The sequence below is a fragment of the Glycine max genome, chromosome 2 (assembly GCF_000004515.6).
Source record: "Glycine max cultivar Williams 82 chromosome 2, Glycine_max_v4.0, whole genome shotgun sequence".
NCBI lineage: Eukaryota > Viridiplantae > Streptophyta > Magnoliopsida > Fabales > Fabaceae > Glycine > Glycine max.
In genome coordinates this window covers 22,453,285-22,475,074 of record NC_016089.4, presented here as the reverse complement: position 1 = coordinate 22,475,074, position 21,790 = coordinate 22,453,285, and the positions used below count along the sequence as shown (strand labels likewise).

The 21,790-nt window shown below is 32.8% G+C and overlaps 1 protein-coding gene across 10 annotated transcripts in view; it reads right to left on the bottom strand.

Annotated features, from left to right (window-relative positions):
• The window catches only part of LOC100816226 (probable inactive purple acid phosphatase 29), a 33,470-nt gene extending 15,887 nt beyond the window's left edge, over positions 1–17,583 (bottom strand). For 3 of the 10 annotated variants that reach the window (XR_003264732.2, XR_005887582.1, XM_014767641.2), the window contains exons 1-11: positions 17,247–17,583; positions 17,109–17,147; positions 16,861–16,938; positions 16,690–16,755; positions 16,453–16,516; positions 15,782–15,871; positions 14,981–15,033; positions 14,847–14,888; positions 14,197–14,274; positions 12,776–12,946; positions 11,174–11,636 (exon numbers count right to left, since the gene is read on the bottom strand). Coding sequence is in view for 8 of the 10 variants with exons in the window: in XM_014767641.2 (XP_014623127.1) it covers positions 11,174–11,636; positions 12,776–12,946; positions 14,197–14,223 (661 nt within the window). In the remaining 2 variants the exon portion in view is untranslated. Of the gene's footprint in view, positions 1–7,468; positions 7,525–8,545; positions 8,613–10,823; positions 11,637–12,775; positions 12,947–14,196; positions 14,275–14,846; positions 14,889–14,980; positions 15,034–15,781; positions 15,872–16,452; positions 16,517–16,689; positions 16,756–16,860; positions 16,939–17,108; positions 17,148–17,246 lie in introns of those variants that run through there. The other 7 variants (XM_026125689.2, XM_014767638.2, XM_041007441.1 and 4 more) reach the window with 7 other exon arrangements.
• Positions 17,584–21,790: the final 4,207 nt, after the last annotated feature.

Here is a 21,790-nt window from a genome sequence, read left to right as displayed (position 1 = left end):
TTCTATTCTCAAGAAGTTGGTCGATAAAGGAGAACAGTTGGTCGGCATGGACTTACCTCCATTGGAAGACACGAGCGCTCCAGCGGCCAAACCATTAGCGGCAGTCACTTCTAAAATTGTTCCGTCGAATGAAGGGCCTAGGCGCATGGTTCTGGTTCAATGGTAGAACGAACCATTGGAGGGACACCTACCACCTTGAGGACAAGGCGGTATTTGAAGAGGAGGGGAATGTTACGTATAAAAGCGACCAAGGCGTTCAAGGGGCTCAAGAGGAGGAGCATAGAAGGGATCGACCCAAGCGCAAGAGTATTCCTCCAGCATACTTGAAGGATTACATACGCTATTAGGAAGAAGATGGTTATGGCTCATGTACGTAGAATAATACGAGCTGTATTGTAGTATATGAGTGAGTTGCAAAAGCAATTATGGTAGTTAGGCGGTTAGGAGTTAGTTAGGCGGTTAGGAGCTAGTCATGTCTATAAAAGCTAAACCATGTATCGAGGAAAGGCATAATAATAAAAAACCAGAATTCCCTCTTCTTCTTCCTCAAGTTTTTTTCTCTTCTTTCTCGAATTCTCTCTTCTTCTTGTTCTTCAAGTTTGTGAAGGAAGATTCTGGAGATTGCTTGAGTCTCGAACCATCAAGTAACAGCATCTCAACATTTTCGATCTTTTGGATAAGTTATAAGACTAAATCTCAATCAGTAACTTAATATTAATTTCTATTTTTAATATATTTTTTTTACTTGCCTAGTGCATTCTGAATTGTGTATGATCTTTGGTCCACTTTTTAATGCAATGGTTCCCTGTCCAACTAAAAAAGAAAATGGTTCCCTGTGTATAATATATAATTTTTGTGTCGGCTCACATGAATCTAACGATGTTGTTATATGTAAGAAATGATGCTTAAGAAAAAGTCACTTGAGTATTCTTGTTAAAATTCCCTTTAAATCCCAATGGGCCATTTGTTTTATCTTGATCACACCGTAATAACACATCCCACTGGGATGATCCCAGTCCAGCTCATCTCGTAGCATTTCTTTTTACTCTTGTTGATCCATTACTAAAAAAAAGGTCTTCTACATCGGTTCTAATGGCTTTTCTACATCGATTATGACGCGTGGTGATAACATAGTGTCGTTGAATACCGACATCGGTTAGCAATTCAAATGATCATAACTGTTAGACAAGTGGCCTCAGATATCTTAAGAAGGGGGGGGTTGAATTAAGATATTCGAAACTTTTTCTTCTAATTAAAAATCTATCTTACTTTTTACTTAAGTTATGAATTCCCTTAAAGACAATCTTCTTAAATATTAATTCAAATGAAGCAACTTGAATATGAATATAAAGCAATAATAAATAAAGGAGATTAAGGGAAGAGAAAATGCAAACTCAGTTTTATACTGGTTCGGCCACACCCTTGTGCCTACGTCCAGTCCCCAAGCAACCCGCTTGAGAGTTCCACTAACTTGTAAATTCCTTTTACAAGTTCTAAACACACAAGGACAACCCTTCCTTTGTGTTTAGAGATTCTTTACAACAAGAGACTCACAGTCTCTTAATCCCTTAGAGAATGAGAAGAAGAAGAGGAACAAATCTCTCTTGAAAGAGATGGATTTTACAGATTGAGCACTCAAATAATTCCTTAAAGAATTGCAATCAAGTTGGCCAAGGAATTCTTAAGAGGATAAAATGAATTTGCTCTTTGAGAGGATAAACACTTTGTTGTTATGAAAATCTCTGAGCAATTTCGTGTTTAAGTCACATATATATAGACCATTGGTGGTCATGAGTAAAGCCTTTGAAAAGTTGTGACTCTTGAAATTATTTTTCTGAAATTCCTGTCTGGTAATCGATTACAGCAACTGTGTAATCGATTACAGCTTTTAAAATTTGAATTAAAACGTTTACTAACTGCTGGTAATCGATTACCACAATTGTGTAATCGATTACAGCTTTTAAAATTTCGAATTCAAATTTTTATAGCTGTTATAAAACGTATTTGGCCACTGGTAATCGATTACATCCTCTGGTAATCGATTACCAGAGAGTAAAACCTTTGAAAAACACTTTTTATTTAAATTACTTGGCCAAACCTTTGCTAATTCAATTAGGAATTCCCTTCCTAATATTCTAGTGATCATCTTCATGTTGTGCCTTGTAATCTTGAAGTATTGTCTTGAATTTTAATCTTGAAAAGCCCATTTGCATCAATTGCAACACATCATCATGATCATCATCAAAACATCAAAGTCAATTGCATCTACAATCTCCCCCTTTTTGATGATGACAATACAATACCTGAAATCAAGATTCAAGCAAGCAACAAACAATTGTATATAGATAAAATGTGCATCCGTTTTCTCCCCCTATATTTCGGAATACATGATCACTTGATTTCTAAGCTTGTTAAGCTTTTTCTTAAGCTTTTGCTACAACCTTTTTCTCCCCCTTTGGCAACATCAAAAAGCCAAAGAACTCGGAAATCAACACAGTTATAACAATGGAGTAGCAAGATATAAGTATCAGAGTATTAAATCCAATAAGCCAAACTCATAATCAAGGAAATAATCAAACCAGAATTCAAATAACATAAAATGTCAACAACCACAAAATATCCAAGACTGAAACACAAGAAAAATAAGCAAAGTACTTAGCATAATAATGTAAATTCTAAGAAACTAAAAGCCAAAATACACGGCTTATAAAAGATAAATAATCAGAACCTAAAATCTAAGAAGACGGAGGAGGTGGTGGAAGATCGAAACTCTGACGAATGTATCCGACATCCTCTTCAAGCTGTGTAAGACGAATGTCCATACCGGCAAAACGTGAATCTAACGAGTCAAAGCGGTCACCAACATACGAACGAAGACCCCGTAATTCTGAGAGGACTTCATTCATGAGAGCGGAATCCTCACGTTGAGGAGGAGGTGAAGGAGTACGTTCATCTTGAGGAGGGAGTGCATCCTTCTTCAGCCATTGTCCATTCCGATCTTTACGATACCCAAAGGAGGTCACTGCACCAGCACCAATTGCAAAGGAACGCTTGACTTGAACAAAGGGTTCATCATCAAGCGGAATTTGAAAATGACGCAAAAATAGAGTAATCAAGTGTGGATAAGGAAGAGGTGCATTGGCCCGTAATGCCTTATGCATTCGGTACCGAACCAAATGGGCCCAGTCGATCTGACGACCGGTTAGAAAAGCCCACATAAGAATCAAATCCTCCTCAGAGGCTTGTGCTAAATTTGAAGACCGAGGAAGCAAAATTCTAACAATGATATAATGCATGATGCGATTATCAAAAGTTAATGACCCGGCCAACAATCTACCGGTCATGTCAGCTTGATCATTGCAGACCATGCGACGAGCATCATGACTCGAATAATCGAATTTCCAGTCATCAACAATGGTGCCCTCAAAAGGTGCACCTTGACTGGGTAAATGAGTCAAAGAAAAGAAAAGTGACTGATCAATGACCATAGAAGTACCATGCACCTCAGACATAATAATACCATCCTGAATTTTTAAATTGCAGTAGAAGACCTTTACAAGTTCAGGATAATATGGCAATTTAAATGACATGAAATCAACAAGACCAGAATTTTGAAACACTTGATAGCAATCAAACGTTTCATCATTAAAGAACTCTACGTCTAGGTACTTAGGGTCTAAGATTATTCTAGAAGAAAACTGAGAAAGGTACCGTAGACGTTGATCATCGGATGAAAACAGTGTTGATGATCTTGGAGATGACAAAGAAGGAGGAATAGGTGCTGTGGGTGCTCCGGATGGGCCGTGACGGCGATGGGCAGCAGCGGTGGCGGTGGAAGATGATCCCTTTCTCTTCTTTGATGGCTCTGCCATTTGATGAAGTTTTTCTGGATTTTGATCGGTGGAAGTGAAAGAGGAGTGAAAAAGAGGAAGATTGGGCTTTACGGGACGTGATTTGGTGAAGAATCGAGTGAGAATCGAAGGTTTGAAGTTCTAGGTATGGAGGAAAACGTGGAGGAAGCTTTGGCTGCGCACGAGCTCCGATTTCGTGAGTATTTATAGAAGATGACGCATTGTAATCGATTACAGGTATTGGTAATCGATTACAGGCCCAATAAGCCTTCTGGTAATCGATTACAGGATGTTGTAATCGATTACAGGCTGCCTGTTCATGTGTAATCGATTACACTGATTGGTAATCGATTACCAGAGCCTATCCTAGGCTAGTTTCTAAGAGAATATCTATATTTATGCTCAAATACATCCTATATGTCTAATTTTCACTACTAATACACTAAATTCAATCATTCAATTACTATATACACAAGAAATTATAAATTCTATCATAAAAACAAGAATTCAAACAAGATCAAACAAAATAATCTACAATCAAAAGGTAAAAAGTAAATCAATCAATCAATCAACTAATCAATCAACCAATCAATTCCTATTTTTCTAAATCTCTTACATCTAAGAGACCTAATTCTCTTCTAATAGAGAAAAACACTTCCTTGGGGAGAGGTTTAGTGAAAATATCAGCAAGTTGATTCTTAGTATCAACAAATTCTAATACACAATCTCCCTTTAAGACATGATCTCTAAGAAAGTGGTGTCTAATCTCTATGTGTTTAGTTCTTGAATGTTGAACTGGGTTTTTGGATAGATTTATGGCACTAGTATTATCACACTTAATAGGTATGCGATCAAGAATGATGCCATAGTCAGATAATTGTTGCTTCATCCATAAAATTTGTGCACAACAACTACCGGCAGAGATATACTCCGCTTCAGCAGTAGATAAAGCAACACTGTTTTGTTTCTTACTATGCCATGAGACAAGAGCCGATCCAATAAATTGACAAGTTCCACTTGTACTTTTTCTATCAGTTTTAGATCCGGCAAAATCAGAATCAGAATATCCTATTAAGTTACATGTTGAATTCTTAGGATACCATAATCCTAAATTGATTGTTCCTAATAGATATCTCATGATTCTCTTTACTGCACTTAGATGTGATTGTTTGGGGTTGGATTGAAACCTAGCACACATGCATACACTAAACATAATATCAGGTCTACTAGCAGATAAATAAAGAAGAGATCCGATCATACCTCGATATTGTTTTATGTCTATAGACTGACCAGATTCATCTTTATCTAAGTAACAATTAGTGCTCATCGGTGTAGACATGTGTTTTGCACTATCCATCCCAAATCTTTTGATCAATTCCTTGCAGTATTTGGATTGATTGATGAATATACCTTCTTGAGTTTGCTTGATTTGTAATCCCAGAAAGTACTTTAGTTCTCCCATCATTGACATTTCAAATTCACTTTGCATATCAAGGGAAAACTCCTTGCACAATGAATCATTAGTGGATCCAAAAATTATATCATCAACATATATTTGAACCAACAAAATATCATTATGCCTTCTCTTTATGAATAATGTGGTATCCACTTTACCTCTGGAGAATTCTTTTTCAAGAAGAAAATTACTTAATCGTTCATACCATGCCCTAGGGGCTTGTTTCAAACCATAAAGAGCCTTTTGTAATTTATAAACATGGTTTGGTTTATCAGAAATTTCAAAACCAGGGGGTTGTTCAACATATACCTCTTCTTGAATTAAGCCATTTAAAAGGCACTCTTAACATCCATTTGATAAAGTTTAAAGTTCATTATGGATGCATATGCCAAAAGCATTCTAATGGCTTCTAATCTTGCAACAGGAGCATATGTTTCTTCATAGTCTATCCCCTCTTCTTGATTATACCCTTTTGCTACTAATCTAGCTTTATTTCTAATAATTATCCATGTTCATCTAATTTATTTTAAAAACCCATTTTGTTCCAATGACAGGATAATTTTCAGGTTTTTCTACTAATTTCCATACATTGTTTCTTTCAAATTGGTTTAGTTCTTCTTGCATGACAATGATCCAATTATCATCTACTATGGCTTCTTTTATATTTTTAGGTTCAATCATAGATACAAAAGCCATATTATTGCATAAATCTTTAAGAGAATGTCTAGTTGTTACCCCTTTTGAGATATCACCAATTATGTTGTCGAGGGGATGATCTCTTGAAGTTTTCCATTCTCTTGGGAGTACATCATTGGATTTGCCTTCTTCTGGAGGATCTTCATTGTTTCCTTTGTCATTTCCTTTGAAATCTTGTTCATGAATGTTCATATGTTCTAAAGAATCTGCAATGTCATCTAGCATATTCTTTGTTGACAATATAGCATTAGATTCATCAAAGGTAACATGAATGGATTCATCTATATTCATAGTTCTCTTATTATATATTCTATATGCTTTGCTTTGTAAAGAATATCCAAGAAAAATACCTTCATCAGATTTTGCATCGAATTTTCCTAGATTATCTTTACCATTATTAAGTACAAAGCACTTGCACCCAAAAACATGTAGATGAGAAATATTAGGTTTTCTACCGTTAAATAACTCATATGGGGTTTTCTTTAAAATAGGCCTTATCAAGGCTCTATTCATGATGTAACATGCAGTATTGACAGCTTCAGCCCAAAAATACTTTGGAAGAAAAGTATCATTTAATAAAGTTCTTGCAATTTCTTCCAATGACCTATTTTTCCTCTCAACAACTCCATTTTGTTGAGGAGTTCTTGGTGCAGAAAAATTATGTTCAATACCATGTTCATCACAAAATAATTCAAAATCTTTATTTTCAAATTCACCCCCATGATCACTTCTAATGGATGCAATCTTGAGATTTTTCTTGTTTTGTATGACTTTAGCAAGTTTCCTAAATGCATGGAATGAATCACTTTTATGTGTAATAAATAATGTCCAAGTATATCTAGAGAAATCATCAACTATAACTAAGGCATAGTAATTTCCTCCAAAACTCATGGTTCTAGATGGACCAAATAGATCCATATGCAATAACTGTAATGGTCGAGTGGTTGAAACAACATTTTTAGATTTGAATGAGACTCTTGTTTGTTTGCCCTTTTGACATGCATCACATAATTTATCTTTTTCAAATTTCAATTTAGGCAAACCAACTACTAAATCTTTTGAAATTAATTTATTTAAGTGATCCATGTTTATGTGAGCAATTCTTTTATGCCATAACCATGGATCATCATCTTTACTAAGAAAGCAATGATTGTTTTCTTGTTTTATACTTAAGTCTATCATGTAAACATTATTGACTCTATGTCCTACATGCTTTATATTACTGTCATGCTTATGTTCAATAAGACATTTTTGAGAATCAAATGATACTAGATAGCCTTTGTCACATAGTTGACTAACGCTAAGCAGGCTATGCTTAAGACCTTCAACAAGTAGAACATTTTCAATGGAGTTTGAAGAATTTGTACCTATTTTACCCACTCCAAGAATTCTACCTTTGTTGTTGTCACCATATGTTACATGCCCGCTTTTCTTTGGAGATATGTGTGTAAAATTTGATGCATCTCCAGTCATATGTTTTGAGCATCCGCTATCTATGTACCACTTCTTTCTCAAAGATACCTGCATAATCAAGTTTTTGACTTAGGTACCCAAATTTTATTGGGTCCTTGCATGTTAGTATAAACTGAGGATCCTTTTGGGACCCATATCATTTTAATATTACTGTAATTTTTCTTGAAGTAGCAAGTTGATATGCCATGTCCTCTTCTTCCACAGTAAAAACAAGTGATGGAATTAAAATTACATTTTTGTGTGGAAGTGGAAAAGTTTTTATAAACCTTTTGTAGTTTTTCAGATTTATACCCTAGTCCATTTTTATTTGACACATATCTTTGTTTACTTAATATAACATCTAAATTATTTCTACTATATGAAAATTTTGCAAGAGAATTTTTTAACTCTTTAATTTCTTTTACATATTTATCACAACAACTACAAGAATCTGTTATTTTCTTGTCATTAATAGTGGAGATATTAACTTTTTCATTTGTTTTAGAGATTGAAACTTCATTTCTAAGAAGATCTAATTCTTTGTTTAATTTTGAAATTTCATTTTCTAAATTTGAAATTGTTTTCTTTGATGATGAAACTAATTTTGCAAGTTTAATTGATTCTTTATGCAAATCAGCAAATGCATCTTGCAATTCATCAAAAGAAATAGATAAGTTGTTTGAAGATGTTACCTCTTCATCACTTTCGTAACTTCTTGCCATAAGGCAAAGATTTATCTCTTCATTTTCAGAATCATCAGAGGATTCCAAATCATTTTCATCCCATGTGATGTATGCTTTCTTTAGTTTCTTCTCACTATGATTTTTCTTTTCAGATTTTTCCATCTTTTTCTTGAAGATGGGACAATCAACCCTCAGATGTCCAGGTTGATTGCATTCAAAGCATTTTAGAGTAGAGGATGAATTTTCTGTCCTTCTCTTTGATTTAAAATTTGGTCGCCTCTGATTTCCTCTTACTTTAAGAAATTTGTTGAATCTTTTTACAAAGAAACTTAGATCATCATCATCATCTGCATCATTATCCTGATCACTTTCTTCTTGAATTGAGGATGATGCTTTAAGAGCAATTCCTTTCTTTTTCTTGTCATTTTCTTCATTTTGGTGCAATCTCAATAGTTCCATCTCGTGTTCCTGCAACTTACCAAATAAAGTGGCAAGAGACATGTTAGACAAATCTCTTGATTCAGAAATAGCCGTTACTTTGGGTTGCCATTCTCTACTTAAACATCTTAGCACCTTGTTTATAAGATCTTCATTTTGAAATTCCTTGCCTAAGGCTGCTAGATGATTTACTATATGTGTAAATCTCTTTTGCATACTCTGAATATTTTCATTTGTATTCATTCTAAATAATTCATACTCATGAGTTAGTGCATTTATCCTAGATCTTTTAACATTTGTAGTTCCTTCATGTGTTAATCGAAGAGTGTCCCACATTTCCTTAGCACTCTTGCAATTTGAAACTCTGAAATATTCATCCATTCCTAGGGCAGATGTTATTTATGTTTTTGGCTTTTAGGTTGTATTGTACACGTTTTCTATCCTCTTCAGACCATCTATCTCTAGGTTTTTCTATGGTTATGCTTTCACTTGATGAACTACCATCTATTGAAACTCTTTCTACTGTGGTGGGTATATAAGGCCCTATTTCAATGGCTTCCCAGATATTTAGATCTATTGCCTCGATAAAAATTTGCATTCGGGTTTTCCAGTAGTGGTAACCCTCTCCATTAAAGATTGGAGGTCTATTATAGAATTCCCTTCTGGAAACAAGGAATTTGCTGAGGCCATCTTTTTCTTGAAGCTTCTAAACTTTGTACAAGAATGAAGCTCTGATACCACTTGTTAGACAAGTGGCCTCAGATATCTTAAGAAGGGGGGGTTGAATTAAGATATTCGAAACTTTTCTTCTAATTAAAAATCTATCTTACTTTTTACTTAAGTTATGAATTCCCTTAAGACAATCTTCTTAAATATTAATTCAAATGAAGCAACTTGAATATGAATATAAAGCAATAATAAATAAAGGAGATTAAGGGAAGAGAAAATGCAAACTCAGTTTTATACTGGTTCGGCCACACCCTTGTGCCTACGTCCAGTCCCCAAGCAACCCGCTTGAGAGTTCCACTAACTTGTAAATTCCTTTTACAAGTTCTAAACACACAAGGACAACCTTCCTTTGTGTTTAGAGATTCTTTACAACAAGAGACTCACAGTCTCTTAATCCCTTAGAGAATGAGAAGAAGAAGAGGAACAAATCTCTCTTGAAAGAGATGGATTTTACAGATTGAGCACTCAAATAATTCCTTAAAGAATTGCAATCAAGTTGGCCAAGGAATTCTTAAGAGGATAAAATGAATTTGCTCTTTGAGAGGATAAACACTTTGTTGTTATGAAAATCTCTGAGCAATTTCGTGTTTAAGTCACATATATATAGACCATTGGTGGTCATGAGTAAAGCCTTTGAAAAGTTGTGACTCTTGAAATTATTTTTCTGAAATTCCTGTCTGGTAATCGATTACAGCAACTGTGTAATCGATTACAGCTTTTAAAATTTGAATTAAAACGTTTACTAACTGCTGGTAATCGATTACCAAAATTGTGTAATCGATTACAGCTTTAAAATTTCGAATTCAAATTTTTATAGCTGTTATAAAATGTATTTGGCCACTGGTAATCGATTACATCCTCTGGTAATCGATTACCAGAGAGTAAAACCTTTGAAAACACTTTTTATTTAAATTACTTGGCCAAACCTTTGCTAATTCAATTAGGAATTCCCTTCCTAATATTCTAGTGATCATCTTCATGTTGTGCCTTGTAATCTTGAAGTATTGTCTTGAATTTAATCTTGAAAAGCCCATTTGCATCAATTGCAACACATCATCATGATCATCATCAAAACATCAAAGTCAATTGCATCTACAGGGCGAACTTTCTACATCGGTTGTGTAGCTCAACCGATGTAGAATGTGAGCTTTCTACATCGGTTCTAAGGTTGAAACCGATGTTGAATGGTAGGGTTTTTACATCGGTTGACTGATAACCGATGTAGAATGGGTAATAATGGCAAGGTTTCTACATCAGTTATAAGTAAACCGATGTAGAATGTGAGATTTCTACATTGGTTCTAAGGTTGAAACCGATGTTGAATGGTAGGGTTTCTACATCGATTATTAGTCAACCGATGTAGAATGGGTAATAATGGCAAGGTTTCTACATCGGTTATAAGTCAACCGATGTAGAATTTGAAGGGTTTATACATCGTTTATCACTCAACCGATGTAGAATAATGATTTTTTTTTATTATTTGTGCAAAATTTATAATTTCCCCTTTAAATATTGATGTGATGTTAAAGTGCATGATTATGGTTTATTTAATGAAAAAATACACATATTTGAGCCAGTAATAGAAAAATCACAAACTACGTGCTAATTTAACTTACTAGAGCTAATTACTATCTTAAATTGTATTAGTATTTAACTACTATATATATATATATATATATATATATATATATATAATTATATATTGTGCATTTTTCCTAATATTTCAACTTTTCAACTCAGTGCTAATTTAAAAATTAAAATTCTATACTAATTTTTCAACTTTTCAACTTTTCAACTTTACATATTCATTTTTAACATTGCTTTGTTCAAAACAAGAATAGGACTACAAGTATCAAAGGATATCTTACCACCAGTGCTCTTGCTCCACAAGACCTCATCATCAATTCCAGTAAGATGTTGATCATCAAGGCGTTTCCATGTTTTAATTGACTTGACATCTCCCCAACTTCCTTTCCCCGTTTTCTCCAAGCTAGCTACCACCACCCTTGCTCTCCTAGGCCACCCTGCCTTTCCATACGCATGGTATCCAAATCCCCCACCATAACAAAGTTGTATATTCATTAGATTGCCGCAGAAGTCATTGATGTGATCATGGCCAGTGAAAACTGCCTTCACATCTCCTGCTGCAAGCAAGGTTGTGAAGAAGCCGGAGTTCACAGAAGGAGAGCTAATGCCATTGCCATCCGGTTCCTGTTTCACACCACTCATGTTTGATGAGTCAAAAGTAGCATATTCTGGCAGAGGGATGTGGAAATATGCAAGACCAGGAGCAGTATCTTTCTGAGGCACTGGTTTACTTATGTATGCTTTCTGCAGAATAAACAAAAAGTAAGTGGTCAATCCAAATATTAACGATAAAAAGAATTAAAAAATAAGTCACATGTTTAGTGAGGATCGACAGAAATTTCAAAAATAAATATCATGTGAAGATTTAAGACTTATTTGTTAAAGCTTCAGAGAATAATGGTTCTAGGAAAATCATATATTTGGAAAACTCTTGTAGAATTTTTTTCCAGGAAAATCATATATTTCTAACAATAAAATCCTTCTCCTATTTTATAAAAAAGTATAAAAAAACGAGGAGGGATGAAATTATTTTAAGAATAATATTTACTCTTTATTTCAACCATTCATTTTTTAAAATTCAATAATCTTATAGAACGATATGGTATAATAGATTTAGAGTTGTTAACTAGTGATATAAAATTATTATCATTAGTTGTGAAAAATAATTAACTCATTTGAATCTATCTAATATATCTATCTATGTAAAGGAAGTTTGAATTTGTATGAATCGTTAGATCAAAATTTTTAAATTAATTTAAAGTTACTTTTAAATTGAAAACACTGTGTTCTTGCATCTTGGGATTTGACAAGTCACTATTTCTATATTGTAACAAATTATGATACTCTAATTTAATATATATTTTTTCAAATATACTCTAATTTAATACATCATTGCTAGTGGGGTAAGTATAAGAATTAAGTTATTTAATAAGGATAAATTCCATAAATTATCAAAGTAAAGTTTTAATCTTAATTAAAAAAACAGTATAAAAAATTATCTAATAACTATATCTAATTTTTGTTCATTAATTTTTATAAAAAAGCTCAAGTATAATATTTTTAAAATGTAATTTTATATATCTAGAAAGGTATTTATCTGCACGTGACTAGAAATGTATTTATCTAGAAAAGGTCAAGTAATTTTTACATGGTTATTGAGGTTCACATATGGGATACGAATTTTGTTTTTATCACTTTTGAGGTTTGTACAATATTTTTTAACAAGAAGCATGAAATAGAGGAGCAAAGTTGTTATTAACTAAGCAGTGTTATTTAACTATGATACTAAAATCCCAACAGTGTCATTTGTAAGCTTAACATGCTTCATTCTCATTCCTATTAACTGAGCAGAATGAGTCATGATATTGAAGTATGGAAGGTACCTTAGAGGGATGAGGCAAGCAAGCAGCACCAGAAATTATAAAAAGCTCCATTTTTGAAGTTTTTTCCCTGTGTACATGCAAGTATCCAATGCAAAGAACCATGAAACAGGGGTCATATCCAAATTCCAAGAAGTTCACCATGCTATGCATCAAAGGGAATATGATGAAGTCCTGAACACACAAAGAAAGTTGTAAGGTTACCTGTCATGATATATTCTGGAGCTGCATAGCGGTGTGTAATTTTAGATTCAAAAATCTATTCAACACAAAAGAAATAAATATATAAGTGTGATTGGAAGACAATATTGATAGCAACACAGGCCCAACTACCTCTAATCTTGGCACTTTCTAAATATTTGCGTTTTTCCAATTACAACCTTCTGGATTTTTATTTTTTTTTAAGTTTTGATTTTCTTACAACTATAATATTGTGTTTTTTTCTTGCTTTTTCCCATCAAATGATTTACCAATTTTTTTAACGAAATGATTTAACAATTTTAAAAAGTGTAAAATAGAAGTAATATGAACCACATATTATTTGCTACAGTGACAAGGTTTGGGGAAATATTAAAAAGGCAACATCCAAGGAGGAATAGTTGTAAACTTTAGTTGTTAATTAATGAAATTTAGTTCAATTCATTGAGAGCATATTTGGTTTGGGTGTAATCAACCAGGTCAAACATGATTTGACTATATAAAAATATGTTTCGATATCATTTTCAATTTCACGTTAAGGCTCTCCAACCCACAGTGACTTTGACGCCACTAGAGAGAACTTTCAATTCAACTTGAATTGATTCAAGAAAATATAAAACTTTATGTGATAGGTTGAATAGTTGGAAATATACATTCTTTCTTTTTTCTTGTTTGCATTTATTATATTTTCTTAGGACTTTGGTAGTTCAAAATTTATTATTACATTTACTTGTTCTCTCAGTTAAAGAAAGATTATTATCACCACTTCATAGGATATCCATTGAAAGAGTAATACAAATATTGTGCTGGAATCTTGTGGCTGGGGTGTTACAAATACTGTACTGAAATAGATGCATTTGTGTATGAGACTCATGCTAATTTTATCTTTTTATAATGAGTGGGGGTTTATATATTTATTTAATTTTAATTTATTTATATAACAGCAAATTATAATAGCAAATAAGTATTCAAAGACATTAAAGCCTATTTTAATAATTTTATACTCAAAATCAATTATAACTCAAAATATCCAAATATTACTTTCTTAAAAAAAATATGAACACTAAGGCCTGAACCAAATTCCACTTAAGTGTTATGACTAAGTGTATCAAAACATGCTCTATACATATTAGTGCAATATACATAAATCAGAACAAGGAAACTGGCAACTGGCATCTATGAAGAGGGAAGCATAGAGCAAGCAACATGAGACAAAAATAACTTACTTGGAAAAGAAACATTTCTCTGGGCATTATTGAGTCTCCAGGAGAATGAGCAACTCCCAATTTAATGACTTCCAAAAACTAGCATGAATAAGATAGACGTTAGTAAATGTCTGCCCATTCTGATCTATGCTCCCGCAGGAACCTAAGGAGAATGGGAGGGGGCACATTCTGGACAAGAGAAATGACACCTTTGGATAGAAGAAATAGAGAAAATAGAATATCAATGGTTACTTTTTTAATTTTAAATTAAATAACATAAAAATAACTAAAAAAATTATATAATATTTTTATTTTATTCATATCATTCAAATTAAAAAAAAAAAAACTAATTACTTAAAATAATCAAACAATTTCCTCTACTTCTTTTCGCTCTGAAACGTGCATCCAATCCTAAACAGTGAAATAATCTAATTCCGTGTAGCTATGTAAATTGGACTATTTTCTTTTATGTATATCCATTAATTATTAGTGTGTATCATTTATATTTATTTATTTTTAACTTATTTGTTACCATTAAACACGTGGATGTATTGACATATAATTATTTTAATTTAATGAATGGTTTTAAAATGAAGTCTTATTTATACTATGCCTATGCCTTAAATACTTAAAAAAAACAATTATCCCTTAGCTTATAGGGGAATAATTACCTCAAGAAGAGCATTTCCTGGATTAGCTTCTCTTAGTTTATTCTACAGTCCAAACACTATTTGTCATGCCAAACAAATAAGAGCAAGAGAAGCTACAACAATCAAGACAAATATAAATAGCAGCTTCTATATACCTGACCTTCAGTCGTCAAATAGAAATCATCTATAGATACTGTTGCAGACCAATCTGTTTCATACATAATCAAGAAAATTGTTGTTATATTGAAAGAATATGGAAGAAAAAAAAATCTGAAACCAGCTCACAAATTACAAGCAGGTTGTTTCTCTTTATAGAGCTAAAACATGACTGACAAATAAAACGAAAACTCCCTAAAATTTATCAGAGAGAGTGGCTTTTAAAAATAAAAATAAAAATAAATAACACTATGCCAGAGAGAGTGACAAGTATGTAGTATAATTTCTCATCATCTCCAATTGCCATAGACAAACCTAATTGATCAAAGTGGGACACATGTGCCAGCCTAAGTTATTATACTATTACCTATTTCAAAACCACAATGAAAACTTTATCCATGAGAAGACTAAAATTGAATAAAAAGTTATTGAAAACTAGGCCAGCACGTTGCCTTATTAATTACACCTCATCTATCATTTTTTAATTAGATCAACCCCTCATCTTTACAAGTATTTCACTTAAGGTAAGGGAAAGAAAACAACATAGAGAAGATCAAGACAATATGTAAACCATGTTAATCTTTCATATTCAAGGGTAACTGGCAGTAGAATATAACAATCCTGACATCTATAATTCCTGAGGGCCCTCTGTCATCTAGACTACGGAGTAGGGGTAACTTATTCAACATTGATTACATGCCAAAATCACTCCAAACAAATTACTAATGAAACTTATAAGTTCCCAATTTAAATGAACAAATGCTTACTTTCCATGAATCTCATGAGTCTCGAATACTTACAAGCTTGCAATCATTTGGTATAAAATTCACCTAGTCTTGTGGCTCTACACAAGGGTGTCTGCAACCTTCTAAAATAGTATCTCCTTCATCCTATTAAAATCAAAATGACAATGTTAAATGCTATTCCTAAAAAGATCCCTCCAACCAAAACAGGGGATAAACAGAGAAGGAAGGTAAATGCGAGAAGAAAAGAATGTAGTAATTGTGAAAACAGCAAATTAAGTACCAATGAAGTGATGTCAGGCCTTGTGTAGGGAGTAGGACAACTAGAAGCCAAATCAGCAAATCTCAACTATAGATTCCTATCCATGTACCTTAGTAACTTTTTTAATTTATAGATTCTTTAAAAAAAATTCATGGTTAGTGGGGTTCTACTAAATGTTGTCATGACAAGAGTATATTCATTAGACATCAAAATGGAAGTTATAGTGCCCTTGAGCTAGCAGAATTATTTTTCCCTGATATTTCTCTTTGATCTTTCTAATTTGTCAAATCTAAATGTATTAAGGACTTACGGAGATCAAGAACTCTCTCTATATCAAGCTACCCATGCTACAACTCCATGAGTATTTCCATGCCAGGCATTAAGATTAATGAAATTGATTTCGAGCTGGAAATTCGTGTTTCTCATAGCTCAATATTAAAGAATCTTTTGCAAGAAATTCAGTTACCTGTGAGCCGTATCTTGGTCCAGAAGATGCTGCTTTTCGTTCTCCCAAATATCTGACAAAACTCCTAAAAAAAACACATCAAAAGAGAAGGAAAAATAAATGAGGAACCAAAATAATCGCTTTTCTTCCACCTAGAAAGATAATCAAAAGCACAATTATTTAGATATTGCACACAAATTCGACAAGTCACATCGATAACGCCAATCTTAGAAAACCAAAATGTGAATTTGAACATACCAAATTTCCCTTTCATCTGCGGCAAAAATCATTGGGTTACAGTCAAATATCCGAAACAAATAATACCTGAAAACATGTAATACAATGATCCACCAGTTCCATAAATATCAGTAAATTATCCGTGAAAAGGCCATGGGAAATTAAAAATGGTTAGCCAGAGTGAATGCTAACCCACATCACGGAGCACAACGTTTTGGGCCAAAGGAGAAGGACCAACATCATCAACAAAATATATCATAGAATTATGACCTGTATAATATCAACAAATACAGTAGGTCACAAGTAAAAGATACAGACTTAATAAAATACTTATTTAAATGCAATGGGTCAAGATAAACATATGAAATCTTTTGTGCACCATGAAAACCGTACTAAACCCTAGATTTGAGAAGAAATGCAGAGATGAGAGAGAGACGAACCAGGGATAGGGAGAGAGTTATTTGCAACTTTATTATTTTCTGTTAACAAAATAAAAAAAACAAAAAAAAATGCGTGAATCAATAAACCCTAGATTACGGATTAAAGAGGAATTGTAGAGATGAGAGAAATGAACCAACGAGAGAGAAATTGGGCGAGCTAGCGAAAGAGAACTCCAATCACTGAGCTCAAGCTAGTCTGTACTGTAGAAGCTCTAGCCACGGCCTCCGCGGTCACTCTCCCCATCGCGCCACGGATGAGAGGGCTGAGGTGATGCGAGGGAGAGGCATGCTCCATGTGGACAGTGGCACCGGCACATGCCCGCCAGATTTTGGGGTCGACGCGGTTGGGCTGCAGCGGAGACATGAGAGGGAATTGAAGTATAGAGAAGAGATTGAGATATGAGAGAATTAATGCAAAAATGGGAAAACGAACAGGTGGAGAGAGGTATGTAGGACTTTAATGTTGGGAATGCGAAGGAAGACGGGTTTTAAGTAAAACCCGTCGTAATTTCATTTCACAGAAGCACAGGATCGCCACTAACATACATTCTAAGGCGGTTTTTAATAACCGCATTAGAATGTCAGTCGTAAAAAGTTTTTCTCATTTCATTAATTACAAATTTGCCACTGTAATATTTTTTAAGACGATTCTCATAGAACCGCCTTAGAACCAGTGTCGTAAAACATCACATTTGTAGTAGTGATCGTATATTGCAACGCGACATTTGCCTAATTAATTTTAAATGAAAATGATTTTTTAAATAAAGTAATTTATATTTATATATTTTTATAAAGTAACTAATATAATATTTTTTATCTAACACAAAATAATCTAAAATGATTTCAATTTAAAATGAACTTAGGATCTGAAATTAATTCTTTAACATAAGATTATACATGCGAATGTTTATCTAAAATTATTTAGATATGTTAGTTATTTTTTTAGACTACAGGTATATTTTCTATTAAAGTAAATTATATTCAAGGCGGATAAAACTATGGTGAACAATAAAAATTTCTGTCAAATATTTAATGCAATGACATGTAGTCAAATTCAAAACCATTAATAAAACAACCCTACTCTAGTTCACACGCTTGGTGGTTCACAAACATTTTTACATGAGTTTAAATTATCTAACATATATTCAAATGTGCAATAAAACTATTTGAACTTAATGGATGTGATAGAGCTGAGATTACCGGCAAAGTTTATGATAAGAGTTAGAGGTTTTATCCCTATAAAATAATACCTCTAGAGGCAAGTGATAAGCTTTAACATGTATAATTAAGTTCGCAATAATATTATCTGAAAAAGAATATTATGATGAAGAAGAAAAAAACTATTTGACAATTCGTCTAACATGGATATTTATGTCACAAAAAGTAATAATAGCTACAAGAGATACACTTGTCACCATGATAATGTCCTTCGAATTGAAACATTGGAGTCACATGGGGCTACCCTTCTTGTCAAACTTCAATAAGTGTATAAATAAGCTGCCAAAGAAAGTAGCCCTGCGACAATAATTATTCACTCTATTTTATTTTATTTTTGCTAATAATAGGAAGACATAAATCCGAATCCTTTGCATCCTTTATCTCTTCCTCAATTTGTTTAGTGTCCCATGTGTGATTGTGCTTTAAATTGATTTTTGAAGCCAACATATTCTTGCAATGCTTTTGTTCTGGGCTTTCTGTTCCAACTCCTATAAGAAAAGATACTAAACTTTTGTTCATTTATTTAAATGTTTGAATAAACCTTTTTATATAAGTAACTATAGAAGGAGAAGATAAGAAGGAGAAGATAAACTTTTACATCAAAGAAAATTAGTTTCTATATAAGTTAATTTGTAGAAATTATTTTTTTTTCAAAGGTTTATTTTTAACTAATATATAAACTAATTTTAGCTTATAAAAAAATTATTTCATGTTTTTCTTCTGTGTTTATGAAAAACTGTATTTAAACATGTCCATTTTTTTCTTTTGGTGCAATTAGATGGTATTTGATATTTTTATTTGACATTTGTTAATTGTGAAAATTACACTTACTCCTCGAAAGAAATATATTTTTATACGAAACTGAGTAATTTTTACTAAATGATTATATTAAAAAATAAATGTTTAAAGATGCAACATAGAATTCATTCTCAATTATAAGTTCTTTTTAATTAAACAAACAAGATCATAGTTTTTAACTTATCAAAGAATTGTCAAATACTTAATACATATAATCATAGTAATTTCAATAAAGATATTTATAGATAATTATAGTAATATTGTATAACGGTTTGTACGATGATTTATAACTAGATTTTATGATAATATTTTTTATTAAAAAATTAATTTTGATAATTATTATACTTTGATAGTAATTTTAATAGTAGCCAAAAATAGGAATTAGAAAAGTAAAAGTTTTGGGAAGAAATAAAAATTGGAAAAAGTAAAGGGTTTAAAAAGATGCAATAAAGTAAAAAGACATGAATTCATAAAGGGTGGGAATGAATACATGCATGTTGGCATTCTGAACCATAGCCAATTTGAATGTGAGACATTATCGGTGTTTGTTTGAAGAGTTAAATGATACAATTTAATCAACTGAATATTGACAGTCAAAGATCTTATCTATAGACTTCTAATTCTAATGGCCGAATTATATGATTTCGACATGAGTACGACAATATTCCTAAATACACATATCTAATGTTATTTGATGTTTTCGTGTAACTTTTTGGTAGTCACTTTAACTAATATCTTGAATTTTGAAAAGATCTTGCTTATCAGTATTTTCAAATCTCACGTGCCTTAATATTGAAGTCATCGATTTCAATCAAAATAAATTCTTCGACGACCCATTCAACTTCTCAAATTTTAGTCCACATTTTGATCACTTTTGAATTCACTCTTATGTTTCTCTCAAAATAAATTTATTAAAATTATATATAAGTTTCATAACTTAAACAAATTTTATATAACAAAAATACTAATATCTAATTTTGTTTTTTCCATGGGGTAGACCCATTTAAAATATAAAAAAATTCAATCGTGATTTCATTTTCAAATAAAAATTCAAATCTCAATCATTAAGAGAAAATAATGAACCACTTTATCAACTACTCTTAGTAAAAAAAATAAAAAAATCTTTGATTCATTGTACCTTTTATCATTACCCCCTTTGTGATTAGTCCTTAAAATAATTCTGCCATAGACATGTAGGTCACCACCATTTGTTTGTTCTGCTTAATTATTAATGGGAATCTAAACTAAACTCAATTGGCATGATTGTAATAGATCCCTTATCAACATTCAAGTCCAATTTTTATCTTTAAAGTAAGAGTGCCAATTGCCAATCTCCAGCTCAATTTATTCTATCATTAAACAATAAATCACCACAAAGTTAAGAATCGTTGCATCTGTCTCATCTCAGTTTTCCTCTTCCCTGCTTCACACAAGTCATCTTTCTCGTACCAAACTGCATCCACAACTTCCTTTGCTGCGCGTTCCTTCCACGCACCAAATATCTATCGATACAATAATGTTACACAGGGAATAATTTTTGTAAATTTATTATTTTAAAAAAGTTGGCAACATCTTTGATTCACTTCTACACCAGTTTGAGTACCTAGCTATAAACACTTCCACAATTAAGTCAATCTTAGAAGGAAAATAGTGTGCTATGTTAGATCTAGTTAGTTCCATACTTACGGGTGCCTTATATACTTAGATTTTGGCAAGAAAACTAGTTAGACAGTTACGGATCTTGTGATTCACCCTAGGGTTACATGCTCTACCCTTCCGAGAAACATGTCAGTGCGAGAAAAAATCTCAACCTAACGCAATGTTGGTTTGGGTAGCATGTCAGGCATGATACAGAGGATCTCAGCAAGTGATCATAACGAGATATGGTTTAGAACAGTTAGGATCATTGCATTCAGAGAATTATCTACTTTGACATTAGTCTCAGCCGGACAATTTTACACTTGAAAGAACCTTAATGAGTTAAAGAGAAATTGATGTTTATCAAATGTCTCTGGAGTGAATATGCATTTTGGTCCCTGACTTTTGACCCATTTTGTAAATTAGTCTCTATCTTTTTGAAATGTAAAAAATAGTCTTTATCTTTACATCCATTATGCAACTAAGCCCCTACCTTTAAAATCTAATTTCCACTGTTAGTCATATGTCTATGTGACAAGTCTTTGTCCATGTAAGCAAACTCATGTGACAAGTCTTTGGACTGAATTGAAAAAGGCCTTCACACACCAATCCAACAACACAATGCTCATACTCCAAGAGGGCTTTGATGGCAACAATCCAATCGCAAGTCTTGTTGAGCCTCTTGGAAATGGTGACGAGAGAAGCGTTGATGGAATCAAGAGTGAAGAGGAAGACAAAGCGGAGATTGCGAAACCGCGTAATGGGCAGTCTAAACGATTTTCATGCCCTATATCACCTGTTTCCATGAGATTTTGATGAATCTTCACTTGAATTTTCCATGACTAGCATTGGTTTACTTCCCAGGATATTATTTTGGTTTTGAGAATTGGTTGAAACTGGAAGCTTGGATGATAGAGGTTGGCGGTTATAAACAGAAAAGGATGATAGATTGGTGGATAAAGTAGCCTGGACCCAAGAGTTTGCTTGCCTTTGTCTATCTAGTTTGAGTTTTAGTGCCTCTTCTGTTA